Here is a 21,174-nt window from a genome sequence, read left to right on the forward strand (position 1 = left end):
TACAGGTTTAGTTGTTGTTGCCCATAACACGCTAGCATTCTGCTAATGAACGCTGATTGGTCAGTGAAGGACTGGTTACGACCAGAGATACCGCTTGATGGCATCATGGTATCTGAAGCGGGAACAGAATGTATTCTAGCAGAAACTCTTCTAGCCCGTGTGTTTACCTGTGTCAGCTGTGCTGGCGATGCCTCGAGAGAAAAGAAAGTGCAGAGCGCGAAAGCACCACAGTGACTGAAGGATTGCCGTAAAGCAGTATCTCTGGTCGTACGATGTGTATGACGTCATTGACATTTTGAAAGACTTTTTAAAGCAAATAAGTGACTCTAAAAAATCTAACACCCAGCAATGTGCAATTTCTTTGCATCTCCTTTCGAATACAACATTCAAATTACTAGACAAAAAATTATATCTTGAGAAAAGTGGATTTTGAGGGGTATAGCTCCATAGACCTCCATTCATTCTGCACTCGTCCTGTGAGCGCCCTCATATGGAATCAGAGTGGAACTGCAACCAGTCAGAAGCCGGAAGTGTAGCGAGAGTGAACCTTCTCCCCTTATTAGACATTCTCTGGTCTCCCTGTGTTTGCAGTCCTGTGCTGGTTCGTTGTCTATGTGCCCTAGTGTTTCCTGTTCCTGCCAGATGCCTGTCTTGTTTTCCTCCACAGGGAGCTTTGGTTTGTAGTTTTGTTTTATTTATTTTGTTAATAAATACCCATTTGTCTTCTGCACTTGAGTCCTCGCTCCTTTCACCAACCCAGTCCGTGACAGGGTCATTTATGTAGTAGAGATGTGAAATTATTTTTTAATTTGGAGCCTTCTAGACTGAGAAAAGCCAGAAAATATATTTTTGGCTCATGTGGATGAAAGACAACAACTCCCAGAATGCACTTGCCTCGCTGCCCTACGAGGCCACTCCCAAGCCACGCCTATGGTAAGAGCGCAGTTAAACAACTAGGCTAGGCTACTAGTTGACTCGGAACTTAAACAACGCCGTTTTATCGGCAAAAGCCGAATCTTGGACATTTTGGATGGTTTCGCCGGCCGGACATGTCTGGGGAAAAATTATGTATGGTAATCCCTACTACTCGGCTTTCTCCAAAGAGCCTGTTAGCTTAGCTTCCAAAAAAAGATGGCTGACACTATTTGTACATTCTGTGAGTGAGATCCCACCCTCTATGGGCGGGTTGACAACATGCGGATCTAGCGCCTTCTACTGGCTGTAGTTTTTAGCCTCTGGCATTTACAGACAAAAAATACATAAATCCCTCGTCTCAGGGGGATATGAGGGAGGGAAGCACGGTAATTTGAAAATACTGCAGGTTTTCTACTGATACAAAGCTTAATGCTAAATCCTGAAGTATCCCTTTAATTCATTGGAGCCCGCTTCTGCCTCAGAATTAAAATGATAATAACAATAATATTAAAAATAGATAGACAGACAGATTAGTATGGTAGGGCCTCTTTTTGCATCCAATACAGCATCAATTCATCTTGATAATGACAGATACAAGTCCTTCGCAGTGGCCAGAGGGATTTTGAGCCATTCCTCTTCCAGAACAGTGGCCAGGTCACAATGTGATACTGGTGGAGGAAAACTTTTTTTGGCTTGCTCCTCTAAAACACCCCAAAGTGGCTCAATAATATTCGCATCTGATGATTGTAAAGGCCATGGGAGATGTTCAACTTTACTTTCATGTTCAACAAACCATTCTGTAACAAGTCTTGTTGTGTGTATTGGTGCATTATCATGCTGATACATGGCACCCCCTTTAGTGTATAATTTTTGAACTATTAGGTTCACATGGTCCTGTTCAGTAGTCATTGGAAGTAATGCACCCATCAAGCACAGTATAGAGAATACTGTGATATTGCAGGCCAAACCATCACTGATCCACCCCTGTGCTTCACTCTGAGCAGCAACAGTCCGAGTGTTAAGACTCTTTGGGGCTACACTACACTATAACTCCCACGGATGTGAGAAATACTGTGAAGATGGACTCATCAAAGAATACATGTTTCAAATTATCCACAGCCCAAGATTTGCACTGTTGGCACCAATGAAACCAACATTTGGCATTGACACGAGTGACCAAAGGTTTGGCTATAGCAACCCAATCACTGACCATCAAACAGTTTCGGTGGAAACGGGAGTCAAGGTGTGCATTTAGTTTTGCAGTGAGTAGGGCAGCTGTGGCTTTTTTTTTTTTTTGTATACAATCCGGTTTTGTACTTGGACATCACTTTCAGACAGCTTCCTCTTGCGTCAACAGTTACTCCAGTTGGATGTACTTCGCCCTGTGTGGTGGTATGGCGACATTACCTTTGATAATAAAGCTCTCGATACACAACAAAGACTTTCTGTCCTGGTGACAGATGAGCCAGCAAGACGCGCACCAAAATTGTATGTTGTGTGAATAGTGATATTTTATGTGCAGGTGTGCTATTGCTCTGTTCATTCAACCTTCACTTTCTTATTGATGGAATGTAAAATCAGTGAAGATTGTCCATTGTCCAAAAACCCCTAGATATATAGATAGAATCTTGTATGGACCATCTGACCTATAAGCTTATAATTCGCAATCATTTTCTGGTAATATACGCTCCTGCTTCAACTGTTCAGGTGCCCAACCTTATAAACAGTTTTATGTCTCCTCAGTCTCAAACGCTAATTATGTCTTTAAAAATGATGTCTGAGTTTTGACAGTGTTTTTCACGCTAGAGTTATGATACAGCCAGTTTGGCATGTCACAGCCTGCCGGTACTTCAACATCAACCAGCCTTTTTCTTTTTTTTTTTGGACTGCACTCGAGACCATGTTTTGTTTTGAAGAAAAGGGAAGCAGGTGTTCTCTTTGTGTAAATGGGCGGCAGAGTTTGCCCTCAGTAAAGATTTCCTCTGTTTGTGGTTGATGTTATATCCAAATGATGCTCTTTTTTGGAAACACAATGAAGACAACACCCCAAGAGCAGGAATGGCAAATCATTTCTCATCCGTTACAATGCTTTCATAGCTACGCTGACATGAGGAACAAAACATGTCCTGGAGGTTTTAACTTTGTGGTTGTTGATTTTGGGAGAGGCAGATCGGTGGGTGGGAGGTTCTCCCGCAAGAAAATGAAATCAAGTCATGTGTTATGTTTTCTTTTGGAACTAAATGTGTCTTTCAGCACTTTATTCTTTTAATATATGATATTATAGGAATATTGTGATAATGATAAGTGATAATGCTATTAAAAACATTTTCCTTAAAGGGATAGTTAACCCAAAAATGAAAAATTCTGTCATTATTTATTCACCCTCAGGTTGTTCCAAACTGAATGTTTCTTACACAAAAGAAGATATTTTGAAGAATGTTGGTATCCAAACAGTTGATGGACCCCATTGACTTCCACAGTATTTTTTTCCATAGTAGATGAGTAGATTTTGGTGAACTATCCCTTGAATGTCTACCAGAGCACTTTGCAAATGTTGTTGACCTCTGTTTCTCTCTCATGTTCAATCGAACCCATGACTGTTGCTCGCACCATGCTCTACTGTTTGAGCATCAGGATGCCTTTGCTATCATCTGACACCTCTGTACATCTGTATCTGTGTCTGTAAGTAAAGGGTGTTCAAGCATGGCAAAAAATGAGACCAGCACTGCACAAGTCCGCAGTAAATGTAGACTTGCTTTAAAGCCTGGATATTGCAGATTCTTTGAGGTGTCTGAGTGGTGTAGCACAGATTATATGGTCAGAAGTATGCGTGTGGGTTTTCCTAAAGATGCTGCGTGAGAGAAAATGTTTCTGTGAACATATAAGACCTTTCGTATATGTGTGTGTGGAGCATGGAGACACATCTCAAGCAACAATGAGCTCCTCAGCTCTGGAATTCAGATGGCTTTTCATTATCTGGGCACTTTGCAGTGAGGATTAGAAAGAGGGGCAGATTAGTGTGTATATGTGTGTGTGTGTTTTGGGAGGATTAGAGAGAGAGCAGATTAGACCTTTACAATCCCACAATCATGCTCTGCTAAGTCACCGTGGAAGACATCCTGCTGCCATCTGATGCACTCACACATCTTTTCAAACTCATAATCATTAAGAAGAAATTCCTGCTCAATATTTTCTATTATTATCTATGGAAATAAATCACCACTTCACTAGATAAATCATGTTTTTGAAAACAAATAGTTCTTGCTCTAAATTATAATGATTGGATGAATCACAATTTACAAGATTGGAGTAATTGACTGAAGATTGGAGTAATTGACTGAAGATTGGAGTAATGATGGTGAAAATTCAGCTTTGTCATCACAGGAATAAATGACATTTTAAAATATATTCAAATAGAAAACAGTTCTTTGAATTTGTAATAATATTACACAATATTATTGTTTTTCCTGTGTTTTTGATTAAATAAATGCAGCCTTGGTGAGCAGAAGTAACTTTGTCCAAACTTTTGACAGGTCGGCTAAGTGTGTGACAAACAAGCCTGGAATTTAAATTAAAATCTTAACATCCGCTGCAACTATGAGGGTGCATGAGAGGAATAAAAAAGTCATCTTTTCAATGAATCGTTTGACCAAATTCACAAAACTGGTTTGAATGATTCATTGAATCATTGAATGATTCAATCAGACTGATTCAGTGAATCAGAATCAGACTGATTCTTCAGTGAATCAGAATCAGACTGATTCTTCAGTGAATCAGAATCAGACTGATTCTTCAGTGAATCAGAATCAGACTGATTCTTCAGTGAATCAGAATCAGACTGATTCTTCAGTGAATCAGAATCAGACTGATTCTTCAGTGAATCAGAATCAGACTGATTCTTCAGTGAATCAGAATCAGACTGATTCTTCAGTGAATCAGAATCAGACTGATTCTTCAGTGAATCAGAATCAGACGGATTCTTCAGTGAATCAGAATCAGACTGATTCTTCAGTGAATCAGACGGATTCTTCAGTGAATCAGACTGATTATTCAGGGAATCAGACTGATGATTTAGTGAATCAGACTGATGATTCAGTGAATCAGACTGATGATTAAGTGAATCAGACTGATGATTCAGTGAATCAGACTGATGATTAAGTGAATCAGACTGATGATTCAGTGAATCAGACTGATGATTCAGTGAATCAGACTGATGATTCAGTGAATCAGACTGATGATTCAGTGAATCAGACTGATTCAATTCATGAGTTCAACTGACTCAATTTTCCAGTTGTAGTGATTAATCTCCCTTTATCTTCCTCCTCTTTTCCACAGGAAATAGTTCTATGGGTTTTTAATGACACGTGGGTGAGTAAACAAATGAATGAACTACTTAACTTTTAAATGTCTTAGTTTTTTTTCCAGATTCTGTGTTTCAGTCTCTCTCTGTCAAATCATAAATTTTCCACTCCCCACTTTGAATACTCCACATTCCACATCATTTTTAAGACACACAAAACATATTCTAAGAAAAAACAAAGTGTGGTATAAACATAAAAATGTAAGGTAAAAATAGTGCGTTCAGGTTGACCTGGGTGGTTGTTCTCAGTTTCAATGTGATCTGAGTGTTTACAAAAGTGCCGCTTCTCTCGTTGTTTACTTTCTCCCAAGAAGTCCTCCACCTCTACCATGAGGTGCAGACATCAAAGGGCGATTTCAGACACGCAAACACACACACGCGCGCTATCACACATCAAGCACACAGACGTAGACATAAATACACACACATCTCTGCTGTTTGTTTTTATAGAAGATCGTATCTCTCGTTCTCAATCGGTCTGTGGCTTGATACCTCAGGTGTTTGATTGCAGGTGGCCCCATATGAGTTGTGACTGAAAATGTGAGAAAGAACACAGAGAGGAAATGAAAGTGCCCCTGCTGCAGGGCAGATGGGAGTGTTGCCATTGTTCCAGATTCTTCTGTAATGACTCTCACAACTGATAATTGCAAAGGACCATTTTTCTCCAAAAACGCTCTCAGATGAAAAAAAAAAGAAAGTGGCGCGCTTGTACACGAGGGCCTTTTTGCCTCTTTAACCTCTTCTTTTTCAATCACAAAATGCTCACACCTGCATGTACATGTGTATATCTCTCAGCCTTTTTATCCGATTGATCGTTTCGCAGCAAAACCCAATTCTGTTCACATTTAAGTTCCCTCTGATCTCAAAATACAGGTATAGCAGTGCCTCCAAAGGGAGGGTCCTGTGTTTTCAACGTTTTTTCTCCCCAAATGTGTTACAGTTTTCAGGAACTGCAATTGCATTAACCAGAAGTCTCACACACACACAATAATGCAGACATACTGGTTTAATCACATGGCTGTCAACGCAATCTACAAGTACTGTACATAACGCATCTCTTTAAAGATCGAAATTGTTTCCATGTTCATCTCATTATGACAATTAAGTGATAACCAGATACTTGGCATGCATCTTTTTTTTAATCATTTTTAATCATATAGCCTACTGTAAACTTAATGCTATATATTTTTGTAATGTAGATCTATTTGTACCTTTGTTTATCCTGTAGAATTTGTATTATTGTTCAGTTGGGTGTATAGTGATAGTTGTTGTAAGGAATAATTTGGAATGATTTGAACTTTTTGTTTTGAATTCTATATTTGCTGTGTAATTAGAGGTGTGGCCGTTGGCATTATTAACTGCTGTACATTTTTTGAAACCTTCAAATTGAATCCTATGCCACTGTATGGGCATTATTTTGTTGAAGTCGCTTGTCAAACTGCACCAAAACAATGTAAAAGCATTTATTTATTTTTTGTGTCCATTCTTAGAAAGGATGACGGATCAAAGAGCAGCCTAAAAATGCAATGATCCGAAAGCCTTTCTCTAAAGATCTGAAGCTACAATTATGAAGATTTTCATAAAGCACAGGCTCTGTCCTATCAAACAGTTCAGTGGAAATCTTGAATCTTCAGATGGAGCGATCTGCCATTGGGAGGGACAGGAAGGTGCTTACACAGCTTCTTTATAGTGACTCCCTCTCAACGTCTCCTCTCTAATCTCTTTCATGCGCTGTTATTTCACAGGCGCAGTTTTCAACGCCAATTTACATAAAGAGAGGAGAAAATTTATAAATCTGGGTTTTATAGTTATATAAAAAGTTACAGAAAGGTAAAAGGCTTGACAACTGACTAAGAAATAGAGCCATTGTTGAGAGTGTGTGTTCCGGCGTTTTTGTGTGTGAGACGACCGGAGCGACGCTTTTCTCAAACAGGTCCTGACTGGAAAACAGGTGCTGAAGGGCCTGTGGTGATGAGTGTACGGGCGTCTTCAAAAAAGATCTGATCAAAGAGAGCCAACCATGCCTGCAGTCAGTCAGCCTACAGATTTATGTTAGCATGTCAGCACACTAGCGTACAACTAAGACCAGCAGCGCAACAAGGCCTTATCATAATGTGTTTCTGAAGAAGAAAGATTAACTTCATGCGGAATTACATGATAAAGGCCTTTTCAATTTGTGAAAAAGGTGTATTTATACTTTTTATAATGACTTTTCACTGTCTTTTTAGAAGCAGCATACATGCAGTTCAAAATTGGCCTTATAGCCTACTACACAACAATACAAACACACACACGTTGGGTTTTCATGTTTAATGAGTACTTTGCATAGACATAATGATTTGTATATTGTAAAACCGTATATTATATCCCCTTACACTAACCCTACCCATCACAGAAAACTTTCTGCAGTCTTACATTTTCTAAAAACATCACTTATGATTTATAAGCTGTTATCCTCATGGGGACCAAAAATATTACCACACAAGGACTTTGGATATTGTCATAATTTTGTCCACACACACACACACACACACACACACACACACACACACACACACACACACACACACACACACACACACACACACACACACACACACACAAAGTGATTTAAGGTCAACATGATATCAAAATGAACAATTCTTATTTTTTTTTTAATGGAATAGTATTTATTATAAATGATTTATCCATGCACATCATAATTAATTACAAATTCATGTGCCCTCGTAATCTTGAATCAAAATAACTTGCCCTCTTTCTTGCAGCAACATCTCTTCTCTGATGACGTGTTTATTGGCAGGCACGGGCGGGACAACCTGTCAATGACATGAGATCACATAATAGCAAACCACAACAATCCAATCAATTACTGATGGACTAAATCAAGCCCTGCCCTAATGCTTTTGTCTGAGAAGCCATTTTACTCGGATATACGTAACAACAGGAAATTAACATTATATATTGAATATATAAAGAATATTGCATTATTATTTTGGTAACACTTTATTTGGATAGTCCACTTTAGACATTCTATTTACTATAAGTAACTTTGCAACTACTTGTCAACTACCGGTAACTCTCATTAGAGTATTAATAGACTGTCTGCTTAATATATCTGCTAACACTTTATTTTGATGGTCCCCCAACAGACATTCTACTGACTATAAGTAACTTTATTTTTTTTTTTTTTTTAAACTAACACCTAACACTAACCTAACAGTCTGTTGCAAAGTTACTTATAGTTAGTAGAATGTCTGAAGTGGACTATCGAAATAAAGTGAAACCATTCTTTTTAATGAATTCCGAATAAGAATTCTAAGAACCAGTTCCCAACCCAATTTACTCATCAAACAATTATTTGTAATACTGTAAAATGTGAAGAAGCAAAATAGGATATATGAATGTTTTTTTACAGTTTCAGATTATTTATTTTTAAAGCACATTTAAAATAGTCACAAGACTGACCAAAGTGCTCTAAATGAGAAAAGTAAAGAAAATACAAAAGTATAAAACATAGCAGAGAGCGACAATTAACACATATTAAAAGCTAAAGAAAACAAATGAGTTTTGGATGCAATGGATGAGAGGGATAGAGATAGAGAAAAAATGGATAGAGAGGGAGCTGCTTTAAATTGAACTGGCAGGCTATTCCATAATCTAGGCCCCACCATCGAAAAGGCTCTATCTCCTCTCCGTTTAACCTTGAACAAGGGACTGTCAATAAATGAAGATTACCAGATCTTAAACTTCTGGGAGGGGTGTAGGGACACAGTAGATCAGACAGGTAGTTTGGACCAAGGTTATGTAAGCATTTATACACAAAGTCGATCCTAAATTGAACTGGAAGCCAAATAGAGCTCGCAAAATAGGAGTGATTTTTTCTATACTTACTTGAAACTGAACACCCGAGAAACTAAATAATGAATGTTTACCAACCCAACAGATCAACCGAACACCTAGATAAAGCTGTTTGGACACTGGCAAGAAAGAGTCCTTTCAGATGTGCAGAGCACTGGATGTGGCATTAAAACGAAACAGGCTGCTGTCCTTTACACTTCAGCTCTTACCTCACTTCAAAAACACACTCCGTCTTCACATGGTGAACCCATCTTTAAGCTGCAACTACAGAAAAAGCAAGTGGGGAAGAAAAAAGGGAAAAGGAAAAAGTGAGATAGTCTTTAGAAGAAGGTGGAGTGGTTACTGTCATTGATATTTACAGTTCGACTCACACACCCCAGGGCCCATAGTCCAGGTGGCCCTTAAACAGCCTGGTGTGTACACAAGTGTGTGTGTGTGTGTGTGTGTGTGTGTGTGTGTGTGTGTGTGTGTGTGTGTGTGTGTCAAACGAGGCCTCTCTGATTCATGTGCCTGAATTTTGAAACACTACAAGGACTTTGTAGAGACTTGAATACCCCCTGGGCAAAGTACAGAACACACACTTCACTCAATCCTTCTCATCAGATCAGACCTGTTTTAGATCTTTTTCACACACACATACACACACTTTCACACACTGCCGCACTTGACACCTAAAGAGAGCTTTTAAAGGGCAGAGAAATTGTCCAAACATACCATAATCTCTTAATGACGGAAAGTGTAATATAGCAATAATAAATCTTTGCTATTTGTTGTATAAAGGCTTAGTGAGCGTTAATATTTTTAAGAAAAACTATATCGAAATCGTTTGTTTGATTCACCGTCACAGTTAATACTTGGATATATCATTTAATTTAGTCTTTGAAGAAGGTAGAATGAATGAGTTGTTTTACAGTAATTATGTGAAATAGGCTGGCAAAACATCTCATGCGTAAGTTTCTATTTGTGCGTTTCCTGTATGAACATTTAAGATCAAAGTCAACATGGAGTTGAACTTAAAATACCAAATGAAATTCTGAGTGAATTTGCAAAACAAGCACATTAAGAATGAAGACACCTGATGATCTGGGTGTGTGCATTTCTTGGGGAAACGAACAGCTTTTTACGAAAGCAGTAATGTGATCATTTAATAAGTAAGCATTTGATTCTTTAAAGATATTTCTCATTTCATAACACAAATCACATTATAAACTGAATCAAATACACACATCAGGAAAAGGAGAAGCTTATAGGACATGATAGAGCATGTAATGAAAGTGATTTCCTTTTTTTTTCTTTATGTTAGTTTTTCTCCAACTGTGCAATGCCTGAAGGTCAGCCTCACCTGTCTATGCAAATATGCTCTATGGATTCAAGCTAATGACAGATGTGATTCGATTACTAGGGCGTAATGTTAAATATACTTCTGTTTTCTCTAGACAAACAACCCTAAGGTTCATTGTGTGTTTTTATGAACTTGGGTTTCTCGGGTCAAGCCAGTATTAAAAGTATTAACACCATAAATGTATGAGTGCAGTATTGATGTGCTTGGCACATGGCACAAAAAAGACATTCCCATCAAACAAAACACTGATGAACACAGACAGATGGATGGATGGATGGACGGATGGATGGATAAAACAGGAGATGACAAGACTTGACTTGATGTCTTCAATGTTGATGTGGACTCAAAAAAAGATTTATATGTGATTGCCGGTAACAGACTTTTTGAGTGATCCACTCTGAAACAGCGAAAAAAGGCACTGTTAAATCAAAGGCAACACTTCAAAAATGACCCAATTTGATGTTACAAATAAAACCGAGATAAAACAAAACCAAACCTGAAGACCAAAATAAAACAAACTTTAAAGCCCCTGCTTCAGTATTGTTTTTCAATGAAACATGGAAGAGAATAGATTAATTTAAATAAGATAGGAATATGAAAGGCATTTTAAAAAAAGAGCATCCTAAATTACACATTTCTTAAAAATCGTTGATGTTATTAAAGTTATAAGGGTAAATATATATAATCTACTTATTTCTCAACAGCCATTGTGAGAGTCACTGGTCTGAGTGTGGTTGCTCTAACTAACCCTGTTCTACTAAAATAGCCAAGGCCCAAAGTATATCAGAGATAAGGCAGAGGCCTGAGATTGAGTCTCAAGTAAGTATTTCCACTCTTATGATGTTTGTCATAAGAATTATCAGGATCTCATCCTTCAAAATGTTTAGCCCAATGGATTAATCTTACGTATTTATTTCTGCAACCTTAAAGGAATAGTTCACTCCAAAATGTAAATTATGTCATAATTTACTCACCCACGTTGTTCCAAACCTGTATATTTCTTTAGCACAAAATAAGTAAATGAATATTTAAAATAATAATAATGATAATTTAATTGCAAAAAAGTGTTTTTTTCTTCTTCACACAATTAAAGTCAATGAGGTTCAGTGTTGTTGTTGACCCTATCGAATTTCATTGTATTGGACTTTTTTGTTCTGTACATGAGGGTGAGTAAATTGTGACAAATTTAATTTTCGGGTAAAATATCCCTTTAAGGTTTTGAGGGTTTTAGCTTAGGGATGTTTGGTAAGGTATGTATGACTGATGACGAATATTAATTGAATCTCTAGTGATTCCCTGCAGACGTATCTCTAAAATTAGCTTCTTGAAGTAAAAACTTTTCAAACTCAACACAAATAATAAAAGCGCTTGCTTTTCATGACAAACATTTAAAACTAAAATGTTTTATTTATTCTTATAAAATATGAACCTTTAGAAATATACACAAATGTTTGTAGGACATTAAAAAGAGCTTGGTATAACAAAACAAACCAGGGGGCATGAACTCACTGTACAAAACAACTCAAATAACAAGTTATTTCTCTTTGTGTTGGCAATATTTAGTGCTTATAGATTTACTTAGTTCCATGTAAAGGCCTAAATATAGGCAGTTCATTCTCTGTCGAGGCCTTTTTGAGCAGCTGCACTCCAATGTCAATGCAGTTGTGTATGACACGGCCTTCATTTCCATAGAAAAGCCACACGACTATGCCACGGAGGAGCCGCTTTTCCCCGAGCCATTCACACCCATTGTTTGTCAAGTCCTTTCATTGTCTTTAATCACAGCCCTACAGTATCAGAGTCCCTTTTTCTCCGTCACTAAGGGAAACAACTATTGCACATGACAAGATACAGGCATCCCAATGACAGCAATAGGGACTCGCTCCCTTTTTCTTTGTTTCACAAAACGGTCCCCAAAGTCTGCAAAGTTTCAGATGTACAAGCACTAAGAACAAAAAAAAAACCTGTTGGGGATGTAGCATCTGAAGTTTGCATATAATAAATATGAGCAATGTTGTGTTCTCTGCTGGCTTGTCTCTTTATGAAGCAGTTTGTCTAAGTCCAGCATGTATTTCTTGGCCATGCATGTGTGTGTATAGAGGCCCAGCTCATACACAAGTTGCAGGAGGACCTGCTGGTTCGTACTTGGTTTTATGTCCTTTGAGTGCAGGATGAGGCTTGAGGTAAGGTCCACTTCCTGTGAAAACACATGCAGCCTTCCTCCTCGTCTTCTTCTTAAGTTTGCGGCTGAAAATGTTTTGCCAAGACTGCAACGTTTTGGAGGTCCAGATCCACATGCCGCTGGTGATGCCCACCACCAGCAACATGAAGATCTTAACCATAAAGATCTCCACGGCTGGGATGGAGCTCTTCATCACGCACTCCTCACCGTTCTTACTGTCCTCAGTACACTTTTGCTCTCCTGCTAGAATCTTCCAATAATCCATGTTGAGACGCTCGTAAAAATAGCAGGCGATGACACAAGTGGCAGGGACCGTGTAGAGCACGGAGAAGATGCCAATCCTAACCATCAGCTTCTCCAGCTTATCCGTATTCTCTCCTTCAGTCTTCATGACCTTACGGATGTGAAAGAGTGCCACAAACCCTGAAAGCAGAAAGGAAGTGCCAATGATGAGGTAGCAAGAGAGGGGAATAAGAACAAAACCCATCAAGGCTTTGACATCCATGCTGCCCACGTAGCAGACCCCTGTTAGCTCATCTCCCGCCACCTTTCTCATAACCAGTATCATGATGGTCTTAATGGCTGGTATGGCCCATGCTGCCAGATGGAAGTAGCTGCTGTTGGCTTCAATGGCCTCATGACCCCATTTTTTCCCAGCTGCGAGGAACCACGTGAGAGTAAGAATGACCCACCACAGGGAACTGGCCATTCCGAAGTAGTAAAGAATGAGGAAGACTATAGTGCAGCCAGTGCTTTCCAAGCCTTCCTGGATGATGTACTGAACGCCGCTGTCACGGTCACAGGCCACGTTTTCCACCCCCACAAAAAGTCTTATAAGAAAGCCCACTGAGTAGACGCAGTAAGACATTGACAGGAAGATGATGGGCCGCTCAGGGTACTTGAAGCGCTGTGGATCAATGAGGAAGGTAAGGACGGTAAAGGCACTAGAGATGAAGCACAGGATGGACCAAATGGCGATCCACACCATGGAGAAGCGCTTGTCACCCTGGCTCCAGTACACGTCGACATTGGAGTAACACTTGGGGGCACAGGACTCACTCTTCTGTACGTAATGAAACTTTCCAGGGTTGCTGCATGTTGCCTTACCGACCCTCTCCTTAATAGGCAGTTCTTGGCTGTTACCTGGCCGAGGGGGTCGGGAGTCTGGCGGCTGAGTGTGGAATCCTTTTGGGGGCTCGTCTGTGCCGTTGTTAGGTGCCTCCATACAGAGGTAATTGGGGTCATTCTTATTTGGCAGTCTGGAACAGTCCAGTGACTCAGGCCAGTGGAAGTTAAACTGCTCCATAATGGGTGAACACTTCTGCCTTGCCTGCTCACACATTACTCGGCATGCTGGGATGGGTGTGGATACCTGCTCCGTGCACATGGGAGCATAGAGCGAGCACAAGAAAAACTTCAGATGGCTGTGGCAGCCGAACTCAATCAGCGGAGCGAACTCATGCAGCTTTATGGCTGCCTCACTTTGATCTTCATGTCCCATTAAGTTCGGCATAACTGTCAAGTTGTAGCCAATGTCCTTACAGAGTGGAATAGCAATCTCCTGGCATCTTCCTTCGCCTGGCCGGTCCGGGTCGATGGAACTGATAGCGGAACAAAATCCGGCCACGCACAGCAGCACAAGGCTAAGTCCAACATTTGCAGCAAACATTGTCTTTCAATATTAACTCATGTAGCGTGGATTATTCTTTCAAAAAGAGCTTTGTATTTTTACTAGAAAAGTTTCATTGTCACTCTTCGTAATTGTAGCTGAAAAAAAGTTATTGTATCCAAAAAAAAAAAAAAAAAAATGAGAAGGATGAGGTTGAATTAATACAAAAGGAAACGTTTTCCTTAGCGAATCAAACTGAGTCAGTAACTCGGATTCCAAACAATCAGTTCAGTTCAAAAACATCTGTCAAAAAAATCTTTAGATAGATGAGAAATATTAGAAAGCTTTCACCATGCATGGAGGTTTCACAGTCGTTGTTGTTGTTTTTTGTTCAATTCCGAATTTACAGATGATAATTCCTTTTTCTAAAGCTCTTGGTCCTCTCCTGTGCTATAATGTTGACGGTCTGTTTCCCTCACGAAAGTACACTTACTTTTCAACTCGCTTTCGCGCTACTTTCCTCATTCATCCTCCGCAAAATGTATCCAAACTGAAGCCACGGCGTCATTTAATTACAGTCATCTAAAAATGAGTGAGCGAATCCACTTGGTAAACGTGTGAATATTCACTTCAGCTTGTCTCCAGACACCCCGTTTATCCGTCAAGAGTTGTTCACTGCCTCGCGCGCTGTCTGTGTCTGAGCTCCTCCGCCACCGTCCTGAACTAACCTGCCAAAAGATCCGCCTTCAAAGACAGCTGTTTTACATAAGAAAGCCCAAACTGACACACTGATTATCCTTAAACCGTGCGGAACTGGCTGTGTAGACCTCAAATCCTCGTCACCACTACTTTACCACTGGATCACAGTAAATTACTCACTGGCCATTTGTTAGTGGTGTTGTTTTCTCTCTCAGACGAAATCCCTCTGATGATTTACGAAATACTTTTCGGCGCAAGTCAGCGATAAATCTCTCGCCGAGGACACCCAAAAGGATTCAGTGGCTTTCCAGTCGAGATGTGTCCCCTTTCTCTCTACAACTGACGATTTTCACGCTCCGACCATTGTGGCTAGAGAGTGAAGAGAAAGGAGAGTTTTTATTCCTTGAAATTCCCCTCTCTTTTTATTGTTGACTGAACTAGAACTGATGCCTGAAGTATACAGAGTCTGTAGGCTACTCTCACCCCCACGCAATTCGAATGACAAAATCCAAACCATGAAACCATTATGATCAAACACTTTTGCTAATCTTCAAGACAAACTTAATGTTGACTTTTACTTCTGCATAGCCTACATTAGTTTAGACTTTTCCTCTGGAATTTCTTATGGAGTTTTTCTTTCTTTCTTTCTTTCTGTTTTTTTTTTTTTTAAATAATGGGTTTCAATTAATGCGTAAAATAAAGTTGGTGATGAATATTAAAAACTTAAGAAACTTTGAAACCAGCTGTTTCTTTTTTTTAATTGCAACTATGATAGACGTTGCTTTATACGAATTACTACAGTGGTTCATCAAGCATCATTCTTGCTGGTATATTATGTTTTTAACGCATACGGCGGTGGGGTGGATACTATGGAAGTGAATGGGGACACGAAACAAACATTTTTCAAAATATCTTCTTTTTTGTTTCACAGAACAAATAAACTCATACAGGTTTAAAACAACATGGTGAGTAAATTATGACAGAATAATAAAAAAATTAGTTTTTGGGTAAACTATCCCTTGAATGTATTTAAAGTGTTATAACAACATCAAAGTCTCTTTGAGGAACATTAACATTGATCTTATTTTATTCATAAATCAAAAATGTATACAGGATTACCAACATGTTTACTGTCCTGGGCACTCCGCGGCCTCTTTCTTCTAACATAAACATGATTTTTAATATTGTATTATGTCATTTTGACATGTCTTGCTTGTCACAAATGAACAATTCACTATGCTCATGTAACAAAGACTGTGTTGTGAGAAATCACATTATACACAACACTGAGTGCTTTTATAAATCCTCTGCCCTTTTCAAAGCTTTAAATGAATATGTAAAATTCTGTACTCAACATACAAATATTGAACAAGTGGCCTTATATGCAGAAGTGGGTGTGTAATTATAAAGTACATTCTTAGCATATGGCAGTTTTCCATTCTTCCCCCTCTGCCTCTGCTATCAATCGTAAATACTTGAATGCATACAGGATAAAAATGCCTTAAGGATGAATTCTTAGACAAAGGGCTTTTCAGTCTTGTTTTAGGGAATTCATCTTTGACTCATGCTGGGGCTAAGGGCTGGCAAGCTAGGCCTAGTATTAGTCTAGCTCTCAGGGCTGTAACCATGGCACACTCCTTAGGGGCATCTATGCATGCCAACTCCCATAGCACACTGTGTGAAAGTTTTGGTATTGTTGAGGTGACATGTCAGAGTTCAACTGCCATTATGTAAACAGGGATGAAGGTTAATGCTCTGTCGGCTGTTTTTCAGTCAAATAAAACGCTCAACAGTGTTAATGAAAAAGGAGTGTGGGACATGTCTACGTCAACTCAAAAAGACGATGAAATGTGTTTTTGCGTGAGGTAGCTGTTGTTGGTACTGTAAGTCTCATATGTGGCAGCTATGGAGAAGGCAAAGAGTGCCTCATGGAGCAAGAGATACCAGATAGCTGAGTGCTCTCTCATGTTACCCAGTAAAAATGTGATTTATCAGTGTAACACCTGACGACATGGTTTTCTGGAGATCTTGGTCAGAACCCTCTAAGAGCTTTTTTATGACAGCTTGTAAAGCGCTTTTTTAACAGCTAAGATGTCGACCCTAGTGTGAGACAATTTACAAGAGTCTCAGTCACTTATACGCATCAGAGATGTTAACAAACCCAATATAATAAACTTGAAGCTATACTGGGCACTACTTAGCATTCAAATTGGTCATCTTGGGCAGTAATTTGAGCAATAGTATTTGTTCAGTTTGGATGTCAAAATGTAAAAAGTCTATGGAATAGGTGTTGTTTAAACAGTTTCTCCTGTTTTCAGACAAGGCTTAAGTCTATAGTCTAAAATGCATGTTTGAGCTGTTTTAACTAAACTTCCTAACACAGTAACACACACATCTATTCAACTATTTCAGTGCCATTGATTTGTCTCAAGATGCACACTACTAATGTTTTTTTCTAAGGCACATTATTAAAAGCTACTTGAATCTCCTAACTGAACTAAGGCCTAATACATCAACCTTCTTAGTATTCCTCAATCTATTAATCATAAACAATATAACAAGAAAATTATAAAAGAATGCCTGTTTTTCCATTAATCTTTTGTAAAAAAAATAAAATAAAAAAAGTATAGGGCCGCGAACGACCCAAGGTGTGTAATAAGTCCAATTCACCTTTTTTCCACAAGGTGGCAATGTCTGAAACACAATGATGACGTGATGTTTCGCTCATAGTTACTGCAGGCAGAAAACAAAAGAAATGTCATCAGCAAAACTTGAGATGGCTCAGTGATTTACTGCAGATCAAGTACTGAACGCAATGAAATATTAGTGTCACTGTCACTTGATGGTGGATCTGGTGAAGAAGCTGTCAGCGATCAAAATATTGATTTTGAAGATGTTGAAAATTATAGTTTTGAGAATATGTTTGAGATTGTGAATATGAGCCAGATGCTGAATGTACTGGGAAATTAACTCTGATGAGGACAGTGATGATGGTATAAAACATCTGCTCAAACTGAACCCTTCCAAACTCCTGAAAGGTAACAAAATATGCTTTATTTAATTCTTCTGTAATTGTTACTCTAATATCAGGAGAGTTTTATATTATCACGACAGGTTAGATTTAGATCCGGGTCGCAAAAGACCCGAATGTGTAATAATGATTGGCAAAACATTCATGCATTTAAGGGTTAAGCCTTCTTAGCCTAAAGTGCGCAAAACCCCTCTAAAATTAGCCTAACAAGTCTGACAATACTGGAAGACCAACTAACACCAGTAAACCAGCTTAGGCTGATTTAATAAAAGGACCTGTTTCATTCATAAAATGCCTGTTTGACCTGCTGTTTAACCCCAGAGTTTTTAATAAGGATGATCACATGTACATATCATCATTTTCCCTTGCTTTGATATGTAAGAACATTTTCATCGCTTTTGCTAATAATGAAGCCTTTCAGGACGTGTAACATATCACAGCGCTCTATGAATCACAGACAGACAGCCTCATTAGCTCACTGATTGACGCTTCTAAAACATACATATGATACCTAGATGGCATTTAAATGGCATGCCGTGTCGTTGCGCAGTCGGTCTCAGCTGATTTGTTCCCACTTTATTTGACGCGTTTCTGTCCTGTGATTGTTTTGCAGGCAGTGAGGATATCGCTTTGAAGAACGGGAGAAGAACAGAGCGGAGAATCATGACCATTCAATCTTTATCATCAGTAGCCTTGCCAGCTCCTACTTTCCCTTTCATGTTTTGTGTTTGTTTATTTCTGCGTCTAGCATCCACCACCCTCACCGTTTCATACTCAGTCCGTTCTACAGTTATCCTTTATAGCCAAACACACACCCACTCACAAACACACACACACACACACACACACACACACACACACACACACATGCATGAACTTTATCTCTTCCAAAGCACAGCAGCAGCAGCTCGCTGGGTTCCATCTTGGTCGAAATCAGAAAGTGTGAGATAATTCTGTAACTAATAAAGAGAAGGGAGGCCCTTTGATGGCTCAGACTGAAAAGATATTTCATGTTTTTTGTGTGTGAGGGATTGGGGAGATGTGTGATTCTATGGAGCCTGCGCGCTCCCCTGCTGTTCCTCTCTGCCTAGAAGCTGGCCCCCCTCTGGCTAATGTTATGGAGAAAGGAAGGCATTTTAGGGCTGCCTCCCCCCTCTCTTAGCCCCCCTTTTTTCTTTTGTTCCCCTTTGAAGAATGACTTTAGACATTTTATTTACATATTTAACCATGGATGAAAGAAAAGAGGGTTGCGAGAAAGAAAGCTCCCCGGGCTCTAGTGGGAATTTTGATAAGTTTAAATGAATGAAAATCTTATTAGCTATTTTTTTTCTAACAGTCAAAGCTTATGTTTTTGGTGACGTTTTATATGCCGAGAATGTGGTACAACAGGAGAGGGCTACATCTGAGACGAGGTGGACACAAAGGTCGTCCGCAACCACCTCATCCTCTCCAACAAAATGCCTTTTTCTTCACTGATCCTCCTACAGTTGTTAACCGCAAAGTCAAAGTGAATCTTTGTGGACTTCAAACCATGCATTGGTGGTGGTGGGGGGGGGGGAAGGCAAGTATCAGCTTGAATTCGTATAGCTTAGTTTTATACTGCATGTGTGTGGTTTGAAGAGGAGCTGCTGGTGGGTTTGGGCCCTGAAGGCCATGTTGGATACAGGAGAACTACTGTCTTAATCTGCTTAAGTCTCTGTTCTCCTCTCAAACTATGTACTCTGAAACAGGCCATACACTTGCGTTCTGTGTTATCTAGTGCATTAGAATATTGATGGTTTGTTTCTCATTTTGTGACAAATTTTCAATTTAATTTTAATAAATTTATTGGGATGAGTATTTAATTTACACAGGAATAAAACATATTACATAATAAAACAGTTATTTTGAGTTGTAATAAAATGTAAAAATATTACAGTTTTTTATCAAATAAATACGACTCCTTTAAAACATTTTTTACAAAATATTACCCACCCCTAATTTTTGAACAGTATATATGTGATTTGTGATTGTTTATTTATGCATGCATTTATATATGAAACATAGTATGCCACTCATTTAAGTGCACTACTCTTTGAAAGAAAGAGAATATTATTAATATTAATACTATTAATATTCTGGGTCTCTAGTCTCTACCCAAAAGTATAAAATTTAAGTGAGATATTTTTGTGATTGCGTGAGCGTGTGCGAAATTCTTTCATTCCTGACAGACCAGGAAAGGATGAAAGTTATACAGCAGTGCAGACATGTCTATCTGAGTAAGAATTCAGAATCACAGATTGCAAAATTAATCCCCTCATTGCATAGATCCCCCTCATTTTCAAAATGCAAAAGGCTGTTTAAAAACTCGTCTCACTTCTCTAAAGGGTCAGATGATTTGAGGAAAGGCGTGTGAGCTCTTCGATTAATAATTTAAGTGCTTGACTACATCAAAGCCTGCTGTGTTTTATGCACATATGGTTTTAATGGTTCAATAACATATCATTTATTAATAAATCTTAATGTGTCCCTTTATATATCAGACACATAATCATCTAGGCCCACTTTGAAAACAAGAAGAGATTTTCCATTGTTGTATCTGGGAATTAGCACAGTTGAAAAGCATTGCATGAAAACTTAAAGATGTATATTCTGAATCGTAAACCGTTTTTTTGTGATTTTTGAAAAATGTATATTTTATAACATTCACCACAAATAACTAAGCAGTTATATTTTGGCTTAGTTTTCATATTATTTTAATTTATGACACCAAATCACCAAACACTACATGCATTTTGTTTCACAACTCATAAATTGGATCACATCAGAGATAATCAATAAACAAAGGCCTCAGAAACAACATCAAAACACTGTATTTCTTGCGGTCAGGCTGATTTGTACGGCTGAGCTGATGGAGAGCTCTGATGTGTGCTGTAAACACAGATGACTTCATGTGTTGTGTTGGTAATAGAAGTGTCAGAAGCTCACTTTGAGAGCCTGTCTTCAGAGCTGCGCTTCGCTCTGACCTCATTCGGCTTTCAAGTGGCCATCTTTCAACTGAACTTAGTCACTTTGAGCATTCAACCCTAGACAGGCAAGCCAAACACTAAAATGACATCCTTTATCCCAGTGCTTGCGAAATGTCATTTGCCATTTGATTGCAAATGTGCTTTATACAGTAAGAGAAAATATTAAACCT

At 38.8% G+C, this 21,174-nt stretch overlaps 1 protein-coding gene and 1 long non-coding RNA gene across 2 annotated transcripts in view; one reads left to right on the forward strand and one right to left on the reverse strand.

Annotated features, from left to right (window-relative positions):
* Window positions 1-19,498, forward strand: part of LOC307012155 — a 42,813-nt gene extending 23,315 nt beyond the window's left edge. Inside the window, exon 4 of the long non-coding RNA XR_013800575.1 lies at window positions 18,610-19,498. This is a non-coding gene — a long non-coding RNA (uncharacterized lncRNA). The remainder of the gene's footprint in view (window positions 1-18,609) is intronic.
* fzd10 (frizzled class receptor 10) lies at window positions 11,859-15,087 on the reverse strand. The gene has a single exon (XM_079637994.1). It carries the CDS (start codon window positions 14,324-14,326, stop codon window positions 12,584-12,586), a length of 1,743 nt encoding a protein of 580 aa, XP_079494120.1. The 5' UTR covers window positions 14,327-15,087; the 3' UTR covers window positions 11,859-12,583.
* Window positions 19,499-21,174: the final 1,676 nt, after the last annotated feature.

Source organism: Phoxinus phoxinus, assembly GCF_949152265.1.
Source record: "Phoxinus phoxinus genome assembly, chromosome: 15".
Classification (NCBI taxonomy): Eukaryota; Metazoa; Chordata; class Actinopteri; order Cypriniformes; family Leuciscidae; genus Phoxinus; species Phoxinus phoxinus.